The sequence below is a fragment of the Crocodylus siamensis genome, chromosome 3, assembly GCF_052110815.1.
Source record: "Crocodylus siamensis isolate JL-2025a chromosome 3, ASM5211081v1, whole genome shotgun sequence".
Classification (NCBI taxonomy): Eukaryota; Metazoa; Chordata; order Crocodylia; family Crocodylidae; genus Crocodylus; species Crocodylus siamensis.
This window is the reverse complement of record NC_143397.1, coordinates 164,506,389-164,528,443: the sequence shown is the minus strand read 5'-3', so window position 1 is coordinate 164,528,443 and position 22,055 is coordinate 164,506,389. Positions and strand designations below refer to the sequence as shown.

Below are 22,055 nucleotides of genomic sequence, written 5' to 3'. Positions count from 1 at the left end.
AAAATGATCAAGAGTCAATTAAATTCTTATCCGACAGTCTTGTAAGACAGAAGATTAAAGAAGAAACAGCAAAAATGTTATTCACGTAAAATATCAACATCCAGTGTTTGTATACTTGGGAGTACCTAATAGATTTTTTCCTGTCAGCTAGCCTACCACAAAATGTACTTCATTGTTGTCGTTGTCATCATGACTCTCTTGAAGTTGTTCAATTCCTTTATCAGTGACTTGGACAATGGGGTAAAAAGCAGCCTGTTTAAATTTTCTGATGATACCAAGATTTGGGGCAAGGTGGGCACACTAGTAGGGAAGGACAGATTACAGCAGGACCTGAACAGGTAACAGGGGTAGGCTAACAAAAATAGGATGGGTTTCAATACAGACAAGTGCAGGGTGCTGCACTTGGGCAGTAGGAACCAACAGCACACTTATAAGCTGGGAAACTCCCTTCTTGAGAGTATGGTGACAGAAAGAGATCTTGGAGTCATTACTGACTCCAAAATGAACATGGGCCGACAACGTGAGATCACGGTTGGCAGAGCTAACCTGACCTTGTCATGCATCCACAGGTGCATCTCAAGCAGGGCCAAAGAGGTGATCCTCCCCCTCTACGCGACACTGGTCAGGCCGCAGCTGGAGTACTGCATTCAGTTCTGGGCACCACACTTCAGGAAGGATGTGGAAAACGTTGAGAGGGTTCAGAGGAGAGCTACCTGCATGATCCAGGGACAGCAGGGCAGACCCTACGAAGAGAGGCTACGGGACCTTAACCTGTTCAACCTTTGCAAGAGAAGGCTGAGGGGGGACCTGGTGACCATCTATAAACTCACTAGGGGGGGACCATCAGGGTTTGGGAGAGACCCTGTTCCTCCTACTGCCCCCCAGGGTAACAAGGAATAATGGCCACAAATTGTTAGAGAGCAGGTTTAGACTAGACATCTGAAGGCACTACTTCACAGTTACGGTGGCTAGGATCTGGAACCAACTTCCAAGGGAAGTGGTGATGGCTCCTACCCTGGGGGTCTTTAAGAGGAGGCTTGATGTCCACCTGACTGGGGTCATTTGAGCCCGGTTTTCTCTCCTGCCCAGGACAGGGGGTCGGACTTGTTGATCTACAAGGTCCCTTCCAACCCTACTTCTATGAATCTACGAATTACAAAACCAGTTTAAAAGTTAATGTATACTGAGATACTATAACTGAAAAGGGCTACAGTGTAATTAACGGAATACAATATGGGAAGATGTAAATGACAGAAAATTCTATTTTCAAACAAACAACTGCTGGCACAATATGATGCATCCCAGCAGATCTGGTATTAGTTTTTAAAATTGTTTCTCAAAACTTAAGGGGTTCATTTTAGTTGCAACAGTTCATCTTATAGAGCCATGGCTTTGATCATTCAAAAATGTGACAATCATAAAGATTTAAAAATCTCTGGATTTTGTATATTAAGCTTTGTTTTATTGAGCACAAGTGAATGAGACCTCTGTATGCATCCATTCATTGTGCCTTTTTTTTTTTTTTTTTTTTTTTTAAAGAATGCCTAATCCATATTTAAAAAGTTATACTAGGTGGAAGCTAGTAAATAAAGGGATGTTAAACAAACCTTACTTTAAAGGAGTGGCCATTTTCAGTTCCCCTATTTCTAGGCAAATAAATGTTTTAAAATGAATTAAGATTCAAATGATCTGCCCTAGAACAGTGACTGGAAATTAGGATTTTTTCTTAAATTTTGCAGAATTTATATTTTCACATTTTTCAGATATTTTTGTTCATTGCAAAGAAGCCTTCCAATATAATGCCAAAGTACACAGATGCACTACTGATTTTCCTGAGAGTCCAGCCAAGTTCCAGATGCTCTATTCTTACAAGTACTAGTTAGCAAACATGATGTAAGAAATTTACAAGACTTGCATTAGTTTTATAGTGATGTTATAGCTCTGGAAACAGTTATGTTGCACTGATTTCATGATGCTCCTTTTTAGCTAAGTAGAGCAATAGGAAGAATATATACTGAAATGATATGCAGAGGATGCCCTCAAAATAGAATAAGATGAAGCACAGAGAACAGTCTTCTCACAGCAACCAAGCTTTTCTACTGGGCTGAGATGCAAAAATGTCTCCTCCATGCCAACATTTAGAGCAGCTGAAGTTTCAAAGGAATGAGATGGCTACTAGCCTGAAGTCATTGTGAAAGAGGAAATCCTCTGTCTACCAGCTGCTGGGATGGCAAGGGAGTCTGAGCGTCTTACCAGGACATTTGTTTCAGACCTCCAATAGTTGGACTTTCCTACCCTCCTGTTCTGTACCTGTCAATTTTTTCAAGGCCTCTTACCTTATATTTCTGGATTTAAAAAAAAAAAAAAAAAAAAGAAGAAATTAAATTATGTACCCAGTCAAAAGTCCAAATTGTTAAAGAGAAGGAAAATTCAATGCTACTTAGAGATCAATATTAAGTTTCAAGCTTTGTTTTAATGTTAGGTCCCCTCTACACATTACAAATACTGCACAATTAACTGGTCAATTGCACTATTATCTGGAGATCAGCTAAACATGCAGACTACCTATCACATAAAAGCTCCAACCAGGTATAAAGTTAGACCTTGAAAATGTTTAATAGGTAGTTGCTATCAAGCTTTAATTTTCACATGTAGTAAAGTATCCCCTGAAGTGGGCAGCCCCATCAGCTTGATGAGGCTCTCAGCCACAAGGGGATACCATGGCCAGGATAAAAATCCCAATAACCCCAGGCCCCAGGGGTTTCCTTGCATGCCTGAAGCAAGGGTTGTGTGTGGTGTGGGGGGCGGGGGTGCAGGAATCACCCCTGCAGCAATTCTTCAGCCCTGGGGTTGCATGGGGAACCACCATGAGTAAGAGGCTCTCAACTGGATACATGGGGCTCCCAGTTGCAGGAACTTGCTCATGTAGGGAAAACCTGATCCTGGGATTACTGGGAAAAAATACAGATTTGCTAATCAGTGCTGTGTCACTACTGCATCTATATATTTAAGTTGTTAATGTTCTACCTTCAGTGAGAACAAAGAAAGAAAGCTCCCTGTAACTTACCTGGGTTAAAATATAGTTTCTTTGAGCTTCTTCTGTTACTACTAAGCTGGCATTTATATAGTCATTCTCTGTGTTCAGCAGTTTTACACGACTATGATCATCTAAAAAAATGAAACAGATATAAAATTAAAATATATCTACTTTTGTGAAATTCTTCGTAGTTAGCTGAACAACTGCCTCTAACTTTGTGCTGAACACAAACATAAAAAGGTGGTACATGTGTTAACTTCATAAATAAAATTCCACAGGTTTTCACACGTCACTTTGACAACAGTACCTGCTTTGCTGCCCTGACACATTCCATCAAAAAAAAATACCTCTGGCATGTCAATCCTCTGAGCCATTTCTATCAAGAGCTGTAATTTTTCCTGTCAACGTTGTAAAAAGAAGTTTCCAAAATATGATATTTTCCTACAAGAATCCAACTCCAGCATTCAATCCTATATGAGTTAATATTTTTTAAGCATAAAATTATCAGAACACTAAGTTTCAGGTTTCTCTGTCAAGAAAGGTTTCATAATGGTTTAAAAGAAATATGATGTTAAACTGATTTAGCTGACCTGTGCAACTTTGTTCTGAATCATTTTAAGTGTTCATACACAACTTAGATCAATTTTGTAATTCACTGCTTAAGTTTTGAGAGCAATGAAAATGAGGAGATGAGGAGTAGTACACTACTTCAGAGCTGAAAACAAACAAAGAAGCAAACTAAAATGAAGCCTTAAAAATCAGCTGGCTTTTTGTTTCCAGAATACTGTAACTCCATCTGGTTTCTTCACTAAAAGGAATTTTAGAGTCTCTGTCTCTTCAGAGTTAACAGGACAATTTTAAAGCCAATCTTAAGACTGGTAAAAACAGAGTCTGGTTCGGTTTTAAAAAGGTTGCAATCTTAATTCAAGAGAGATTACTGCCCTCTCCCAAATACACAAGGGGGCATGTCAAGGTCGCAACAGACCCCATTTTGCTAAATGTAAGGCAATTTGGTGGCCCTTAAATAAGACTATTTTACTTTTTAATACAAGGAAAGAGAACTTTGGGGTCATTCTCCAGCTCCCCTTTATCTGTAGGCTCTTTAGGGAATATTGCAGGAAACAGATGCATTGAAGATTGAGGTGATTTTTGTTTGTCTGCTTTTAGCTTTGTGAAAGCTGGAAAAAAAAAATCTAAAACAGCATTGGTATTTCTATATTATGACAAAAGCATAACCAGAGTAGGTTTCTGTTTTTAAAAACTGCAAACACTTGTGTTAAGATACTATATACAAGAGCTTTTAAGAAAACTATTTACTGAATACATTTGCTTTATTTATAAGTAAATAACTCCTTACAGTAACTTGCCTTGACATGAAAGTGTTAATAAGGTTTCCTTTCATGTATCACTTTATCTGAAATGTTTCTGCTGGACAAAAACCAAAACCTTTGTAAATATTACATGTCATTTGCCAACAGGAAAAACCTAAGATCTTGTTATAGCAAATCACACATACCAGTACTAGTGTTCTCGGAAAGATGATGTCAGCAAGCGCTGTTAACAGTTTAATCACCCCACAGCAGCTGTATTATTTTAAATAGGAGATAACCAGCAAGACCCCAAAGAGGTTTTATGTTATAATATGCACATTTCACGGTTTCCACATTAGCGGTTATTTCTTTTTTAAAAAGCAAATCATTTAAAACGCACAAAAACTGCGCAATGCTTTTTTTTAGAATGTGATAAAAAGAATCTTGGTACTCCCTCCAAGTACCAAAATGGTACTCCCCCCTCCCCCCAAAATGAAGTACAATCCTGAGACTATGATGTCCATGATGTCCAGTAACTTAGCAGATAAATGCAAAAATAGGAATAGAGGGGTTGTTTTTTTTATATATATATATATATTTATATATATATATATATATATATATATTAAATCGCCTCTCCTTCCAAAGAGGACAGTTCCTGGAGGACACTATGACCTAGAAATCTCATTCAAGTTCTGGCTTGCTTTATTGAAATCAACGGAACGAACCCAGTTTTTTACAATGAATTAGTGATAACTCTCCAGTTTGTAAATCATTTCCAGTTATTATAGATTTTTTACCTTAAATAGATTATATCAATGGTAAAAATGAAAACTTAAAATTAAAACTCAGTTTTAATCAACTCCACATCCATTATACAACAAGAAAAATCTATAGTTATAGCAACAGTTAGACAGAAAAATTAATGGTAGAATCTCTTTCTTCCAAAGTATGCCGTCTGAACAGGAAGTAGAAACAATGAAAAAAACTCAAACAAAAAAAAAAAAAACAACAAAAAACCCCACACTTCTCATTCTGGCTCCTCTGAGTAAGAAGGCATGCATACCCAGAACAACCACAACTGAAATTAACAACCTCTTCTGTTACCCACTCTGGACAAAATCCTGACCCACTGAAATCCATGATAAAAATGCCATTGTCTTCAATGGTCAGTCCCTCTCCCTACTACATAAAATGATTTGCTTCTAGCGTAGACTGAAGTGGAGAAGATCTGACACCTAGTATTATGGCATTCTTACAGCTGGTTAACAAAAAGGAGTTTTTCCAGAAGTGAAACCACTGTATAACTTTTAACAACTTTGTCTAAAAGTTTAGCCAGCATGCTTCTTGCTTACCAAAAACGGCACTATTAGCATCAAGGAAAGTAAAGCGCTGCTTTCTGGATTAGAGAAAAATATGAAGAAATACCTAGAAAACACTGATCCATCCCAGCTCCCTATCTGATACCCATTTGAGAGCTAGTCCGCTACTCCTCCAAGAGTAAAGTATAAATGATTAGCTGAAAGAGACCAAAGCTACTCGGTTCCAATACACTCCCAACAACAGTTTTAGAGATGTCTTAAGAGAAGGAAGGACTTATGGCCCAAAGGGAGGAACCACAACTGAAGAATAAGCAGTGCACAGGATCCTGCTTATACCGTACCATTTTATGACAATATGCTGAAAACCAGCAACTCTTCCCATTGACTTCAGAGGAATGTGTAAGTGCTTAGCATTTCTAAGGGGAGGGGAGGAGAAGCCACACAATCCAATACTAAAATTTATTTTCTATATCCTGGCAAATATCACACCTTTTTGAAACATCTTTCTTAGCTTATTCCCGTAGTGCTTATAGTGTAAGCTACCAATTTAAAAGAAAGACAGAAAAAAAAGAAAGAAAGAAAACATTTACATATAACATTACAACGTATGGCCATAGGAATCCACTTCTCAGCTTTTTATAATGAGGGTAGGTTGAAGTGAAGATGCCTATTTTTGGCATCCCATCATCCTACTCTGACCACTGACACTTAAGACTTGTAAAAGTGCTTCCAGTCAGAGACAGGAGAGTCAAGTCCCATTATAACCTAGCCCTTTAACTCTAAAGGAGAACTGAAGAATACTCCGAGATTTTTTTTTAAAGATTTCATTAGAGACATCAATTAAGAATTGTAGTCCAAAATGTTGTCTTCCCCCTAACAATGTGTTTTCTGAGAAATGGTTTCATCTGTCAGGAAATGACTGGCTCTCCTACTGAACTCAGTTGACACTTCAGATTGGCTTCCTGTTTCAATACTACTATATAGTCAAAATATCCCTCTCTTTATTCTAAAGTAATTACATTAGCAATCAAAATCAAGAGTAGATATTTTCTATCAGCATCAGAAAATGCTAGCATTATTTTAAAGCTTTTTCAAGGCTAAGTTATTTATCAAGCAAAACTGGATGCAAATTAATAAAAAAATCCATAACATAGTACATTATTGCAAACTGTATTTAAGGGAAGATTCAAATGGGTTTGAATTGCTTATGTTTTAAACTGTCAATGGGGATTATCTTTTACCTTTGTTTCTATCTGGATATTTAAAACATGCTTCCTCTGCAACAACAAGAGAAACTTCAAGGCATATAACATGTTACAAAGCCCAATGAAGTCAACAGAAAGACTAACTTTAGTGGTTTGGATCAGACTTGTGCCTCATGTTTTCATCATCTTTTTCCTCAAAGCTATCAGTACTTTTCTGTCAGATCCCAATATTCATAAATATATGTGGCAACAGGTTTCACTGCTTATAGCCTAGATGGGTGTTAATATCGCATATTGGATATAGTTGGAAGGTATATCTATATTATATCTAATCTTTATTTTTCATTTCTCTCAGAAAGTAGGTCTCTCTTCACTTGCAATTACTCCACAGCATTGCCATGCCAAAGTTCACAACAGCATAGAAGCTAGGATTCATTTGTCCAGTAAATGAATACCTTAAATACTAACCTAGAAAACTAAAAGATTTCCAACCCAGAATGATGTGTACTTCCCTAACGAACAAGTTCAGATACCCAATAGGGAGTTGGAAGGCCTTTTTTTAAAAAAAAAACCCCTATTAACTGTTAATGAAACTTCTTTATTTTTTGTAACTCAAATTGTTCAAATACCTTCTTACTGAAGATCTTGATAGCCAACGTTAAAGCAGCCACATTAACCATGAAGCATACTTCTTTTGAGTGCACTTAAGAGCAATGCTGCAAAGTGAAACACTCAAAAGGTACCAGGATTGAGGTTACTTTATATATACATCCTGGCCCCTGTGTCTTATGAACAGGCCTTACCCCACAGTACAACAGGACTAAATTCAATAGAAGTAAGAAGTGTTGTGCAACAGACATGAGTTGTCAAGGAAATTACAGTTTACCCTACAAGCCTAAGAAGGCTTTTATTCCCACCTAATTCTCTTTCCCACAAATCTATGGCTCATATTTTAAAATAATGTTGCTGATTCTGGAGGATCTAATCAATATACACCCACTGATTAGCATAAATCTAACACATTCCTTCTGAAAGAGTGCAGCTGTGACCGAGTATGCCTTAACTGGACTTGCACAACCTAAGAATTACCCCTTCTATAAAATAAAAAGGAAAAACAGTAAGTACCTTCCTCTTCCAGGAAGTCCATAAGGACTTGCTCAATGAGGTCTTTGAAGTACACAGTATAAAAGGCAGTCCCATCCCGGTTTCCACCTTAACACTCTCCCTTGGCCCAAATGGGTGGCTGCTACATCCCCTTTTTTTTTTTTTTTTTTAAATCAACAGCTGTAATTTTTCCTGTCACCATTACAAAAAAAAAGCGTCCCAAAAGTGTACTGTCCTACAAAAATTCAACTGCACTGAGGGCTAAGGTGGACAGCATTCAATCATACCAGTTAATTTTATGCTTAAAAAAAGAAGTATCAGAACACTAATTTTCAGGTTTCTCTGTCAAGAAAAGTTTAACATCATATCTTCTGTTAAACTATTGTGAAACCAATTTAGCTGACCTGGTGCAACTTTGTGTATGAACACTTGAAATGCTTCAAAACATAACCTGAATCTTAAAGTTCTGTGGGACATGGAAATAGACCCAGGTTAATCATGCAGGAAGGGATAAGGGAGTTAAGGGCTAGACAGCAGATTCAGGACAGGTGAAATTTTAATCAAACAAATTACTACTCCTCGGCAGTTTGGTAATAAAAGTTCCAAAAGTTTCTGCTTATCGTGAGACTGAGAGACACCTTTTCCAAAATCTACATCCATTCATAGGGACATTTAGGCATTTTTTTGAAAAAGGAGAATCAACAAAGCATTAGAAATTGTGCAAATAAATATTAATATTTTATACACGCATAGCTTCTTTAAGATCTTGCAGTACATAATAAAAATGAAGAATATAAATTTTTATGGAAGAAATAACACAAGAGTACTAAGGCCAAGATTTACCAGGCTACTGACGAAGAATGACCCAACTGGAGTGCTGAGCATGTGAAGTTATCACATTATTTTTGCTCTCTATAGGAAATGCAGGAGCTCAGAATTTCTTTGACTCAGACCCCAGGAGTCTCAGACTGCGTTCTCAAAATGAGTGTCTATTTATGAAAATCCTGGCCCAAGAATCTCATTCACTTGTGCTCTATTTCCAGTTTTGCCACTGAGACAATGAGTCCATACCTGCTAGCCTGAGGTCTATTACACTTGGTTAACTTGTGAGTCTCTGCTACTTTGAGAAATGTAAAATAAGGATCCTGGGAAGAAAGAATTTCCAACACACCTATAGACTGGGGGGTACCATTCCAAGGAGAACAACAGTTGAAAGAGATCTCGGAGTCCTGGCTGATCCACAAATGAACATAAGTCACCAGTGTGACAAGGTAATAAGCAAGGCTAACCACGCTCTGTCTTGCATCAGCAGGAGCATCACAAGCTGGTCTAGGGAAACGATAATTCCCCTCTACGTGGCACTGGTGAGGCCACAGATGGAGTACTGTATTCAGTTTTGGGCGCCGCACTTCAAGAGGGATGTGGATAACCTTGAGAGGATTCAGAGAAAGGGTACTCGTATGGTTGAGGGCCTGCAGGTAAGACCCTACGAAGACAGACAGAGATCTGAATCTCTTCAGCCGCCGCAAGAAGAGGCTGAGAGGCAATCTTGTGGCTGCTTACAAACTCATGGGGGGGAGGGCAGCAGGAAATAGAGGACACTGTTTAACAGGGCACCCCTTGGGGTTACCATAAATAATGACCACAAACTGAAGAAGAACAGATTTAGATTGGACATAAGGAAGAAATTCTTTATGGCAGGGATTGCCAAAATATGGAATAGGCTTCCAAGGGAGATGGGTGCTTTCCCCTACCCTAGAGGTGTTCAAGAGGAAATTAGACAGGCATCTGGCTAGGGTTACTTAACCCCAGTGCTCTTTCCTGCCTGGAGCAGGGGTCAGACCCAACGATCTATCAGGTCCCTTCTGACTCTAGAAATCCATGAAATCTGTGATCTATAAATCATTAACTTATCTTACCCAGACTGCCTGCTCCAGTCTACTTGCCCTACCACCCAGAAGCAACAGCACCAGCCCAGCTGCCTGCCTGGCACACCATGCCGCACAGTGACTGCACACTTGGCACACCATGCTGCTCTGCATCCCTGCCAGACTCCAATCCAGGACTTTTGATCAACTAGCTGGGACGAGACTACAGAAGCTGGGAGTGTTCAGGTTTGCCTTGGGTGGATGGTCATTCAGTGCTAAATCCTCAAATGCGGGCAGTTTTTTGAAGCATAAGTTTAAGGGCAGTAAATTTAGCAGGTCAAAACTTAAATTTTCCTCAAAATTTAAAATGAAGCCAATTAAAGAAGTGAAACACCAAATTTTAAAGAATAAAATTCCCTTACACTATCTATCTCAATAAGTTAGCTTTTTGCTTTGTATTCCCTGCATCTCACACATACATAATGTCTCTTAATTCACCTATCACAGGATATGTTAAGCAGCATCAAATTTATTCCCACCAATATGCATTATAGTAGTTTATTTAGTTTATTTTTGTGGAATTTTTTTTATATACTATTTCACAATGCAAAGCATTCTAGGTTTTACATGCATTTAAAAATAAGCAAACGGGAAGTGGAAAGAAAGATGAGAACAAACTATTACCTCAGTATTGGGGGTGCACCGATAAAGATTTTCTTGGCAAGTACTGATAGCCAATTATTCACCAAGCATATTGGCTGATACTGATCCAATAACCAATTTACAGGAATGCAGCTGGGGAAACTTGGAGAACAGCACCCTGCAGGTAAGTCTGAGGATGGGCCAGATCAAGTCCCCCAACGTGAGAGGCTGGGGGCAGTGAATGCGACCCCAGGGCCAAGGCAGGGGATCAGTGGCCCAGCATTTAAAAATGGCAGTGGGGGCACTTGAATTAAAGCTCATCAAATGAGCTTTAGTTCAAGCACCACCCACCACCACCACCATTTTTAAGCATGGGGACACTTCTAACCAGAGCCAAGTGGACGAGGGCAGATGTGGACTGCCCACTGCAGGCTTGGGGCTCTCTACTCTGCTGCCTTTGCCCCGGGAGCCATGCACTGGCCATGCATCCCCTGCCCATCTGGCAGCAGGAAGCACAACTTGTCACCACCACCACTGCCAGATGGGCAAGGGACATGCAGCCAGTGTGTAGCTCCCAGGGCAGAAGAAGCAGGGTAGACAGCCCCAAGCCTACAGTGGTCAGCCCACATTCACTCTGTGCACAAATCCAGGGGGGGAACATGCCCTCCATGCCTCTCCCTGGGGTGTGAACAGCAGTAGTGGGGAGACATCTCCCTCCTCACCCCCCACTCCACTCCGGGTTCTATTCACTGCCTTGGCTGGGCAGTGCCCCCAGCCCCTGCCCCACTCCCTCCCTCATCATGGGGACCTCAATCTGTCGGGCCCCCAGACTTACCTGCAGGGCGCTGCTCTCCATGTAGCCTGGCTGTATTCCTGGCCATGTCCATGCTGCAGGTGCACGCGTGCACACAGCATTGAGGGCCCTGGCCAGAGGGCACGTTATATTTATTGGCACATTATCAATTACACCGGCCAAAAAAATAAAGCTGATAGCCAATAGTGTTACTTTTCCTTTTATTGATGCCAGTCTGATATGGTGCCAATATATCTGTGCATCTCTACTCAGTATGCATTTGATTACATTGAAGCAATATACTTACACGGGCTGACATCTCTGTATCTATTTCGATTTCTGTTTTCCTGGAATTTTGCAACTCTATGAGGATGGTCGTTTGAGTTATGCCGAATTTCCTTAGAACAGCAAAAACACAAATTAATAATAATCTTTTAACATTTCACACAGCAAAATAAGTGCTTTGAAGCCAATTTTTAAATTAGAATCTTATAGCTCATCAGGGTTCCTCTTCACTCAAAAGTCAAATTATGGTTATAGAAGAGGTAAACTACTGAAATGTTATTTAGAACCATCAACTTTTTACACTTGTCTAGCTTGGGCAGCTAACAGTGCATGAACCACAGTCACATGTTTTGGTGAGCCTTTAGTGTAACTTGAAATGAGGGATGATCAGAGACTGTTTGCATACAGTCTTATGTACATAGTATACCATCCCAAAACAGGATTTAGGCAAAACTAATATTGGTATATTTGTAGTCCACTAAATAATGATACTCCTCTAAGACCTGGTAAAGCTTCTCTCCTATGGCAATATATCTGTCAAGATAACTATACCTGGTAACTTCAATGCCTAGCGAAGCAACCTGGCAATAGGACATCCAGAAAAATGACAAACTAACCACTAGGGGACAATGGCTGTTTGTTGGATCAAATAACATAGCTCATCATACCTACAACCTGTTTGAGCTGCTCCATGTTGGAGGACTATTTCCATTACTCCAACTGTTAATTCTATCAATGTGATAGAACATGGGGTCCCCAGAGCAGAAGGGAAATATACTGATGGCTTGCCAGTAGAAATGTACATGTCCTAGAAGTCTCTAGAGGGTTTGGAAAGAGAATACTTTTATTTAATAAACTACATTAATAAGGAAGTATGAGAGAGATTATTATGCCTTGGACCAATGATGGATATTTGGGGCCACTGTTTCACAAGCTTCAAATTCAAAGGCAACCAGGACTGGCAGCTTCAACTAATGTAGACAACAAGGGGGCTATCTAAATGGTACGAGCCAGCACCATATACACACAGCCAAGCTGTGGGTCGCTAATTGGCTGGAGGGCCGCACCCAGAGAGTGGTTTTAGATGGGTCATTTTCAACCTGGAGGGATGTGGGCAGTGGGGTTCCCCAGGGCTCGGTCCTACACTGTTCAACATCTTCATCAGCGACTTGGACAAGGGTGTGAAAAGCACCTTGATCAAATTTGCAGACAACACTAAGATGTGGGGAGAAGTGGCCACACTAGAGGAGAGGGACAAGCTCCAATCAGATGTGGACAGGTTACAGGGGTGGGCGGATGAGAACAGGATGGGTTTCAATACAGACAAGTACAAGGTATTCCACCTGGGGAGGAAGAACCAGCAGCATACCTACAGGCTGGGGAAATCCCTTCTCATCAGCAGAGGCAGAAAAGGATCTTCGACTCCAAGATGAACATGGGCCGACAAATGTAGGAACACGGTCAGGAAGGCTAACCACATCTTGTCATGCATTCATAGATGCATCACGAGCAGGTCCAAGGAGGTGATCCTCCCCCTCTATGTGACATTGGTCAGGGCTGCAGTTGGAGTACTGCGTCCAGTTCTGGGTGCTGCACTTCAAGAGGGATGTGGACAACATGGAGAGGGTCCAGAGGAGGGCCACTCACATGATATGGGGCAGCAGGGCAGGCCCTACAAGGGGAGGCTACGAGACCTGAACCTATTCAGCCTCCACAAGAGAAGGCTGAGAGGGGATCTGGTAGCTGTCTACAAACTGACCAAGGGGGACCAGCAGGCAATGGGAGAGTTCCTGTTCCCCCAAGCACTACCAGGAGTAATGAGGAATAACAGCCATAAGTTGATGGAGAGTAGATTCAGGCTAGATATCAGGAGTCACTACTTCACAGTCAGTGCAGCTAGGATCTGCAACCAACTTCCAAGGGAAGTGGTGCTGTCTCCTATCCTGGGGTCTTCAAAAGGAGGCCAGATAGACATGTAGCCAGGGTCATTTTACCCCAGCATTCTTTCCTGCCCATGGCAGGGGGATTGGACTTGATCTGCTCAGGTCCCTTCTGACCCTACCAACTATAAAACGATGAAACTAAGCTAGCCCTGCACAAACTAACTTGATAACCAGAAGCAATAGAGAGGTGTTCATGGCGAGCTTGGGTAATCTCTGACAGAACTGAAAAACCACTGGCAGATAACAGCTCCCGACAGAGTCTCAATACACCATAAAGACCCTTAAGTAGTCTTATTCTGTTCTTGTTCTGGGAGGTAAAGAAAAAAAAGTTTTACTTTAATAGCATCTTATTTCTACCTTGTCTCAGTCTTTCACATAGATGTTGTAATACCCCTCAAAAATGCTCTATGTTCCCCTTATTCAGCTTCACCTCCAAAGCCAATTATTCTGTGTAGAGGTGCACTGATATATCAGTGGCATATCAGATCAGCACCAATAAAAGGAAAATTAACATTATCAGCAACTGGCCTTTTTTGGCCTGATGATGTCACCAATAAATGCCATATGCATGCGTGCAGCCACAGCATGCACTGGCCAGGAGTGCAGCCCTGCAACTTGGGGAGCAGTTTTCTGCCAGTAAATAATCTGTGGAGGGGAAGGGACATTGGGGGAGGGGAATAGGGGGGAAGGAACAGATCAAAGCCCCCACAGTGAAGGAAGGAGTGGGGCAGGGGCAGACACTGCCCAACAAAGGCAGTGAACGCAACTCCGCTGGGAATGAGACGGAGCTGCGGGAGGCTCATCCAGGGACTGTGGAGGTGGGGCAGTTATCCACTGCTGCGCTCACCACAGGGAGAAGCAGGAGGGGTATAACCTCCCATCCACTTGTGTGCGCAGGCCAAGAAAGTCTTTATCAGTGCACCCCTAATTCTGGGTCTTGCCTCCTTTGGTCTCCTGCAATCTACATTCCCTACCACCTTACAAAAAAAACCAAACCAAACCTGCAAAAAAATCTTTCTACAAAATTTTTTTTTTGCTCTTACTGAAGACAGGACTTGAATGAGTACTTTAATAAAGTTTATAGTTCCATAGAACTGGGATTGTTTTGCAAATATTATGTCACTTTATCTGCAGTGACACTTTATACAAGAAATACAATTAAGAATTTTAGTTTTGGAGTGTAGGACTGAAATTTGTGGAAGCTTACTGAAAACACTTCATAAGTATTCAACTTGTATGTGTGTGCAAAGTCAAACAAAAATCTACATCTATTAAAACTACATAATCTATCTGAAATCAGACTAGAAAAATCTATAGTTTTAAACTATAAGGTTTGCAGAGCTCTTAATGTTTAAATTTTTAATCCACGTTCATTTTAATAAAACTGAGAGGATTTGTGAAAAGTAACTTGATTTAGAGAGGCAATCTGGACACGAGTTGTGCTTTCTATATATATATTTTAACAGCAATAGTGACCCATATTGATTACATCATTACCACTGGTACATAGGCTTACCTTATAGTCATAGATATTATTGGTCTTCTACTGTCATATTACACCACTGTTTAAAAGCCTATGTCTTATTCATATATTAATATAAAAGTAAATTACATTTGCAGTTTGGTCTACTCTTGAACTTAAGAGGGAAAGCAGCAGATAAGAAAGAATGAACTAGGAAGTCCTAATTTTGCCAGGGGTTCTTGAACAAGTCAATTCCTCATTTGTTTCCATGATTAATAAAATAATACTCAAGACAGCTCAAGGTACAGTAGAAGTTAGCTCATCAGCATTTATCAAGACATGCTGTGAACACCCTAATTAAAAAAAAAAATCTCAGAATGCAAATTACCATCCTTATTACTAATTGCTGCTATTTCCATAAAAATAGGAAGCAGGTTATTTCTTGCATGTGATTAAATTGCTTTGATTCAAATAAGCAACACAAGATCTTCCAGGAAACTAGTATACAACATCTTGAATTAAGATACAAGCCTCCAAATACAATCACAACCTGCAAGAAATCCTGCAACAAACACAAAGGATCCATCCATTCTTGGTATCCTTTACTGTCTAAAGCACAGACTCCTTGATATAAGGTTCAACAAGAACAAGTGCAAAGTCCTGCACTAAGCACAGAACAATCCCATGCTTAGGTGGGGAGGCCACAGGAAAAGGGGACAACAGAATTTGTGGGAGCTGCATCAGTAGAGCGTTGCCAGCAGATTGAGGGAAATTAAGTATTTCCGTCTATTTTGCACTGTGTCCAGTTTTGGGCCCCCATTATAGAAAGGATGTAGACAAGCTGGAGACTCCAGCAAAGGGCAATGAAAATAGTTAGGGCACATGATTGTGCCACAGGACTTCAAGGAGAGGCTGAGGGAACTGGGCTTATTTAGTCTATAGAAGAAAAAACTGCACCGGGGGATTTGATAACCACAAGCAATGGTGTCAAACTGCAGCAAGAGATGTTTAAGTTGAATATTAGGAAAAACTCTCTCACTAGGAGGGTGGTGAAGCACTGGAACAGGTTACCTAGAAGAGTTGTAGAAACTCCATCCCTGAAGATTTTTAAGGGATAACTTCACAAAACCCTGTCTGGAGCCATCTAATTGAGGATGGTCCTGCTTTGAGCAGGGGGTTGGACTAGATGCGCTCCCAAGGTCCCTTCCAACCCTCATTTTCTATGACTATGACAAAGGTGGCCAAAATGTGACCTGGGGACTGGATCCGGCCCACCAGGCCATTCTACCCAGCTCGTGGGGTCCCTAAAAATTTTAGAAATTAATATTTATCTGCCCAGGGCTGCCTGTTATGTGGCCCTTGATGGCTTGCCAACTCAGTAAGCAGCCCTCTGCCCAAAATAACTGCCTGCCCCTGCTCTATGATATACTTGTGCATGAAGTGCTGCAATGCCAGGCACATCCAAACCACAGGCAGAGTGCACCATCAAATTTTCCCAATCAATGAATACTGCCACATTTGCACTGCTGCTCAAGTCCTAAGCCAGCAGCAAGGGGGGGGAGTTCTAAGAGAAGGGATCCTAGGCAGCCCCCAGCTTTGCTGTTTGGCAGGTGGCAGGGTAGATTTGTACTTTACAGGCTAACCAAATAAGACAGTGAAAAGCTTTTGTGAACCGGGGCTCACTTCAAAGAAATCAAGTTGGAGTTCAGAAGAGCCTCTCCTCTCTACTCCCGTCTAGAAAGTGAACATCTTCCCTGCCTTCTGCCTGGCTACAGACTTAACAGGGCTACTCCCAGCCACTTTCTCGCCTCTGCCTGGCTTTACAGGCATGAGTTAAAACACCTGTCAGCCAAGAACGGTGGGACGAAGGGGAGCAATGCGCCCACCCACAGCCACAAGCAGGAGCAAGCCCAGACAGAAAAAGTGGGAGGAGACGGGAGAGGAGGAAACCTCCGCGCCTGCGCACTCCAGTCTTGATGCACGCCTCCAGCCAACGGCGCATGCGCGGCAACCCACCTCCCCCTCCTCGCCCGCGTGGCGCATGCGCTGTTCCAGCCGCATCGTTGCCCGTCCCCCCGCGCTCGCCAGGGAGCATGCGCACTCCCATCCCCGCCCCGACCAGTGTCTCCATTCTCCCTCCCGCGTGCCTGCCTCAGAGCATGCGCACCAGCCACCTCCCGCAGCCTCGCACCTGAAACCGAGCCGCGGGTGAGCGGCTCCTGTCGTCCTCCCCTCTCCCGCGCACTCACCAGGTAGCGTGCCTGCCAGTCGTTAGCGGCATCGATCTCCTGGAACTCCTGCTCGATGAGAGCTGACATGATGGCGGCGGCCGGAGCGAAAGTGGCCGCTGAAGCCCGACAGGCTCATAACCCCTCCCGCGCGCCACGCACAGAGCGCGAGCGCCCGCCGCGCCGGCACTGCCGCGCGCGCACACGGGAACCCGCGGAGTTCTCGGCTGTCGCCGCGCGCATGCGCGCTGCAAGCGCCCGCCCCCTCGAGGGAAAGCACCTGGGTTGACGTCACAAGCCGCGAGAGGCGGGGCTGGGCTGCACGGGAGCACTTAGGTGGGGAGGGGGCGGGGCCACCTCAGTGCAATAGTCGCCTCCGCAGTGCCGGGTGGTAGTGCCTGATCCGCTCCCACCCGACCGCCGCGGAGACTGACGCGCTCCACAGGCCCGACCGCGCCGGGGTACTGCCCTCTCCCGCAGAGGCGGAGCCTTAGGAAAGCGGCAGGGTTTTTTCAGTTAGTTCTGCTGCCCTCTGCTGACGCGGCTTGCGCTTCATCTTGTGTTCCAGCTGCAGGCAGTGCAATAAGCCAAGAAAGCCTCATCAGGCCCAGGGGTGTTGGCTCTGAGGACGTGGGCAGAGAAGGTCCTTTGGGTAAAGCCCACATCTTTTATTAGACCAACTCTTGAGTTGGAAAGAGTCTTCCTGTCAAGCTTTCAGGTACAAGTGTTCAGGTGTTTGTACCCCCACAGCTTGCCAAGAAGAATATTTTCCAAGTATTTGAGTTCAGATATCAGATTGACCCAAAGAATCTTGTTGCCCCGGATAGGACCTAGGGGTGATGTTCTGCCCTCTTTGCAGACCCCTCCCTAGGATGCAGTAAATCGGAGCAACTGCCCTGGACAGTGGAGCTGGGTGGAGTGACTGCATCCCCTCCGGGGCTGCTGAGCTAGCAGCTCAGCCCTGTACCACAGAAGAAGCATGGAGACCCCCCTTTTGGGGGGTACCACAGCCCCGTGCAGTGTTAAGGGGGCCCCACACTCTCCTAGGGTCGACTCTGCCTCTTCGGATCCTTTCCTCACACACCCACCCACACTCTCACTTCAAGCGGCTAGAAACCAGCTCTAGAATTGTTAGGCACCTTCAAGCACTAACTTTGCAGCTGATCAGCTCTTTTTATAGGTGAAGAGTCCTTTTTATGGTGGCTAATAACTGGCATGTCTAAATTTATGGTGTTACCAGTTAATTGAGTGATTATTACTTTGTATGTGGGGCTGCTCCAACTCTCAGGAATTGCACAATATACAAGCAAGGTGTAGCAGGGGCCTTGTCTCCCTTTCTTTTGGGGTCAGGTGCATAAACATGAGTTGCAAGATAAACCCAGGGATTTCAAATAGGAATCCCTAGTGTTAAAAACATTCTGGCCTATTGTGGTTTTTCTGAGCTCTTTTCAACAGTATAATTGCTCTTACTATTTTTCTACAGTCAAGTGAAATCTAAGGGCAGGTGTTTTCTGACAGATGCCTCAAACTGGAAAAGGTTGAGAACCACTGTACTAGGGTATGGGACAACTTAAATGACATGGGATGCCAGATGGCCAGATCTCTGACTGGTTGTTTCTCCAAGTGAAGTCCAAATGCAGTTACCTCTGTTTGGAAGCATTTTGTTCTGCTGTTTCTTTTGCCTCCCATTGTATGCATTACACTGCTTAAACACACAGATACACAAAGGTATCACAGGGTGCTTTACTGTGCATCTGCTGCTCAGCTGCAGCTGGCCCTGTGGATGTCCTTCCTTACCTATGCTAATCAGAAGCTAGCCTGTGTAACTTAACCCTCATGCACTGAGGACTAAGATACTCTGGTTTACTAATTACCATAGTATAGATGGGGTGCACAAGCAATTTCCATGGGGCATTGGATAAGCAGTACCTTACCCTGTGACACGTTCATATATATCAGATAAGTTGTCCCATACCCTAGTACTGTGGTTCTCAATCCTTTCCAACTTGAGGCATTGGCCAGAAAATGGCTGCTCTCAGTTATCACTCATTTTTTGTGGAAAAATAATAGAGCAATTCTTCTGTTACAAAGAACTCAAACCACAACAGGCCAAAATGTTTTTAACATTATGGATTCCTATTTGAAATCTCTGGGTTTAATCTTGGAAATCATGTTTGCACACCTAACAGTGCTAACATTGCCTAATACCCTCTGGACATCTTTGAAAGGATCTCAAGTCACCCTAGGGTGCCACGGCAGCCTGGTTGCAAATTACTGCCCTAGTAGATGAAGCCCTGCTTGTTTTGCTGTATCCCTGCTGGTCTTGACATCATGATGATAAATGATAAGAAAAAAGATGTGTTAGAGGAATCTGAATATGTTTGCAATTGCTTGTAAGTGAATTAATTAGAGTAGTTTGCCTTGGGTATATGAAAAATGTATGTATGTGTGGTTATTGTAATGAAGTGTAGATATCTTTTAAATAGATTTCTGGCTGTGATTCTGTTTTATTCTCTCAGAAAATTGTCAAGGGCTAGCTGCTTCTTTTGGGGTTAGAGTGAAATAAAGTATTCCCATATTTACTAGCCATGGAGAATCTTCTCATTCTGTGGAAAGGGTCAGTATCCCACTTATCCTCCCTAGGAGCAATATTGTGTATATCAGAGCAGAGCTGGTGCAACATCACTTGGCATTAAGTTCCAGAATATTTTCTTGGGGTATTTAATCAAATCCCAAATAGGTATTTTCCAAATTAGTTTGTAGGTCTATTATGTAGTTCTTGACCTTCTCTGTGTCTACCTGCAAGATAAAGGGATAGATGATGAGTATAATTGAATGTCCTGTGAATGTATACTGAAAGCATGTGTTATGTGGTAGTGTATAAGATTAACAAGTAAATAAATTAATTATTTTAATGGTAGGGGAATAGAGAGGAATTAATGCACTGTGACAGAGATTAATAAGGATAAAGTGTAGAAGGAATTATCTAGGAGTACAGAAATTGTTCTCTTCAGAGAATCTGGGTTTTGACCAGTTACAGGACCCCCTCCCTTTGATTCCTGCTCCACCTAGACTTTAAAACCAACTGCTTGGGAGGGGCATCAGTATTTCTGTTCAGAAAGTGCTGAAAGAGTCAATTGCCTTAATGGCTCATTATCACCCCCCCTGATTCCTGCTAATCTCTTTTCACTCTATAGTGGATTCACTATCCTTTTTAAATGGTCTTGGTGTTCCACTATCCAAACTATCTTTTCTTCTGCAATTTTGTTGTCTGTTTGCCTTTCCTGACAATGTCTCTTGTCTATATCACAGACCTGCAGACTGTTGTTAACTCTAGCTAAAAACCTTAACTCAGGCGTGGTAGTATTAACTCAGGTGTAGAAATGACTGACAGTAAAGTATTGGAGGCTCTGTCAAGATGTTCAGGAAGGCTAGATTTTTGTTTTATGAATCTGAATAAGAGATGTACATTTAACTATGATGATTACATGATTAGGGGTAGAGGCCTTGTTTCTCCTAGCCCCCCCTGGCATAACAAGGAATAACAGCCATAAGTTGTTGGAGAGTAGGTTTGGATTAGACATCCGTAAGAACTACTTCACAGTCAGGGCGGCTAGGAGCTGGAACCAACTTTCAAGGGAAGTGGTGCTGGCTCCTACCCTGGGGGTCTTTAAGAGAAGGCTTGATGCCTTCCTGGCTGGAAGCATTTGAGCCCAGTTTTTTCTCCTGCCCAGGCAGGGGGTCGGACTTGAAGATCTACACAGTCCCTTCCGACCCTACTTCTATGATTCTATGACTTTATGATTATACTTGTGCTGCTCTTTATTCCTGCTCAAAATAGTTGGAACTACTAGGTGTGTAATTCTAAAAGAATGCTGTTATAACAGTATCTTGCTTGTTTTTTTTAATCTTCCTCTGAATTATAAAATACTTAACTACACAGTCAATGTGGAATGGGAACATGCTATTGGCAATACTATATAATTATATTTCACAAGAGAAGGCTGAACAGGTTCAGGTCCCACAGTCTCTCATTGTAGGGTCTGCCCTGTTGTCCCTGGATCATGCAGGTGGCCCTCCTCTGAACCCTCTCAATGTTGTCCATGTCCCTCCTGAAGTGGGGCGCACAGAACTGGAAGTGGTACTACAGCTGTGGCCTGACCAGCATTGCATAGAGGGGGAGGATCACCTCCCTGGCTCTACTTGAGATGCACCTGTGGATGTACAACAAGGTCCGGTTAGCCCTGCCAACCGTGACTTCGCATTGTCGGCCCATGTTCATCTTGGAGTCAGTAATGACTTCAAGATCCCTTTCTGCCTCTGTGCTCTCAAGAAGGGAGTTTCCCATCTTATAAGTGTGCTGCTGGTTACTACTGCCCAAGTGCAGCACCCTGCACTTGTTACTATTGAAACGCATCGTTTTTGTTAGCCCACCCCTGTAACTTATCCAGGTCTTGCTGCAGTCTTTCCCTCCCTATTAGCATGCTCACCTCACCCCAAATTTTGATATCATTAGTGAATTTAAACAAGTTGCTTTTCACCCTGTCATCCAAATCACTGATAAAGAAATTGAACAGTGCGGGCCCAAGGACCAAGCCTTGGGGGACTCCGCTGCCCACTTCTCTCCAGGTCGAATATGACCCGTCCACCACCACCCTCTGAGTACGACCCATCAGCCAATCTGCAGTCCATCTGACTGTGTAGGCAACAGTGCCACAGTCGCCCAATTTTTTAATGAGGATGGGGTGGGAGACGGTGTCAAAGGCCTAGCTGAAGTCCAGAAAGACTATATCCATGGCGACACCTGCATCCAATGCTTTTGTGGCCTGATCATAAAAGGCAGTCAGGTTGGTCTG

General features: G+C 42.6%; 1 protein-coding gene across 3 annotated transcripts in view; it reads right to left on the bottom strand.

Annotated features, from left to right (window-relative positions):
* The window catches only part of PTPN2 (protein tyrosine phosphatase non-receptor type 2), a 51,939-nt gene extending 34,395 nt beyond the window's left edge, over window positions 1–17,544 (bottom strand). The window contains exons 1-3 of one of the 3 annotated variants that reach the window (XM_090039632.1): window positions 17,221–17,544; window positions 11,589–11,679; window positions 3,068–3,168 (exon numbers count right to left, since the gene is read on the bottom strand). In XM_090039632.1, the coding sequence (XP_089895758.1) occupies window positions 3,068–3,168; window positions 11,589–11,679; window positions 17,221–17,289 (261 nt within the window). In that variant the 5' untranslated portion in view covers window positions 17,290–17,544. The remainder of the gene's footprint in view (window positions 1–3,067; window positions 3,169–11,588; window positions 11,680–17,220) is intronic. The other 2 variants (XM_090039633.1, XM_090039634.1) reach the window with 2 other exon arrangements.
* Window positions 17,545–22,055: the final 4,511 nt, after the last annotated feature.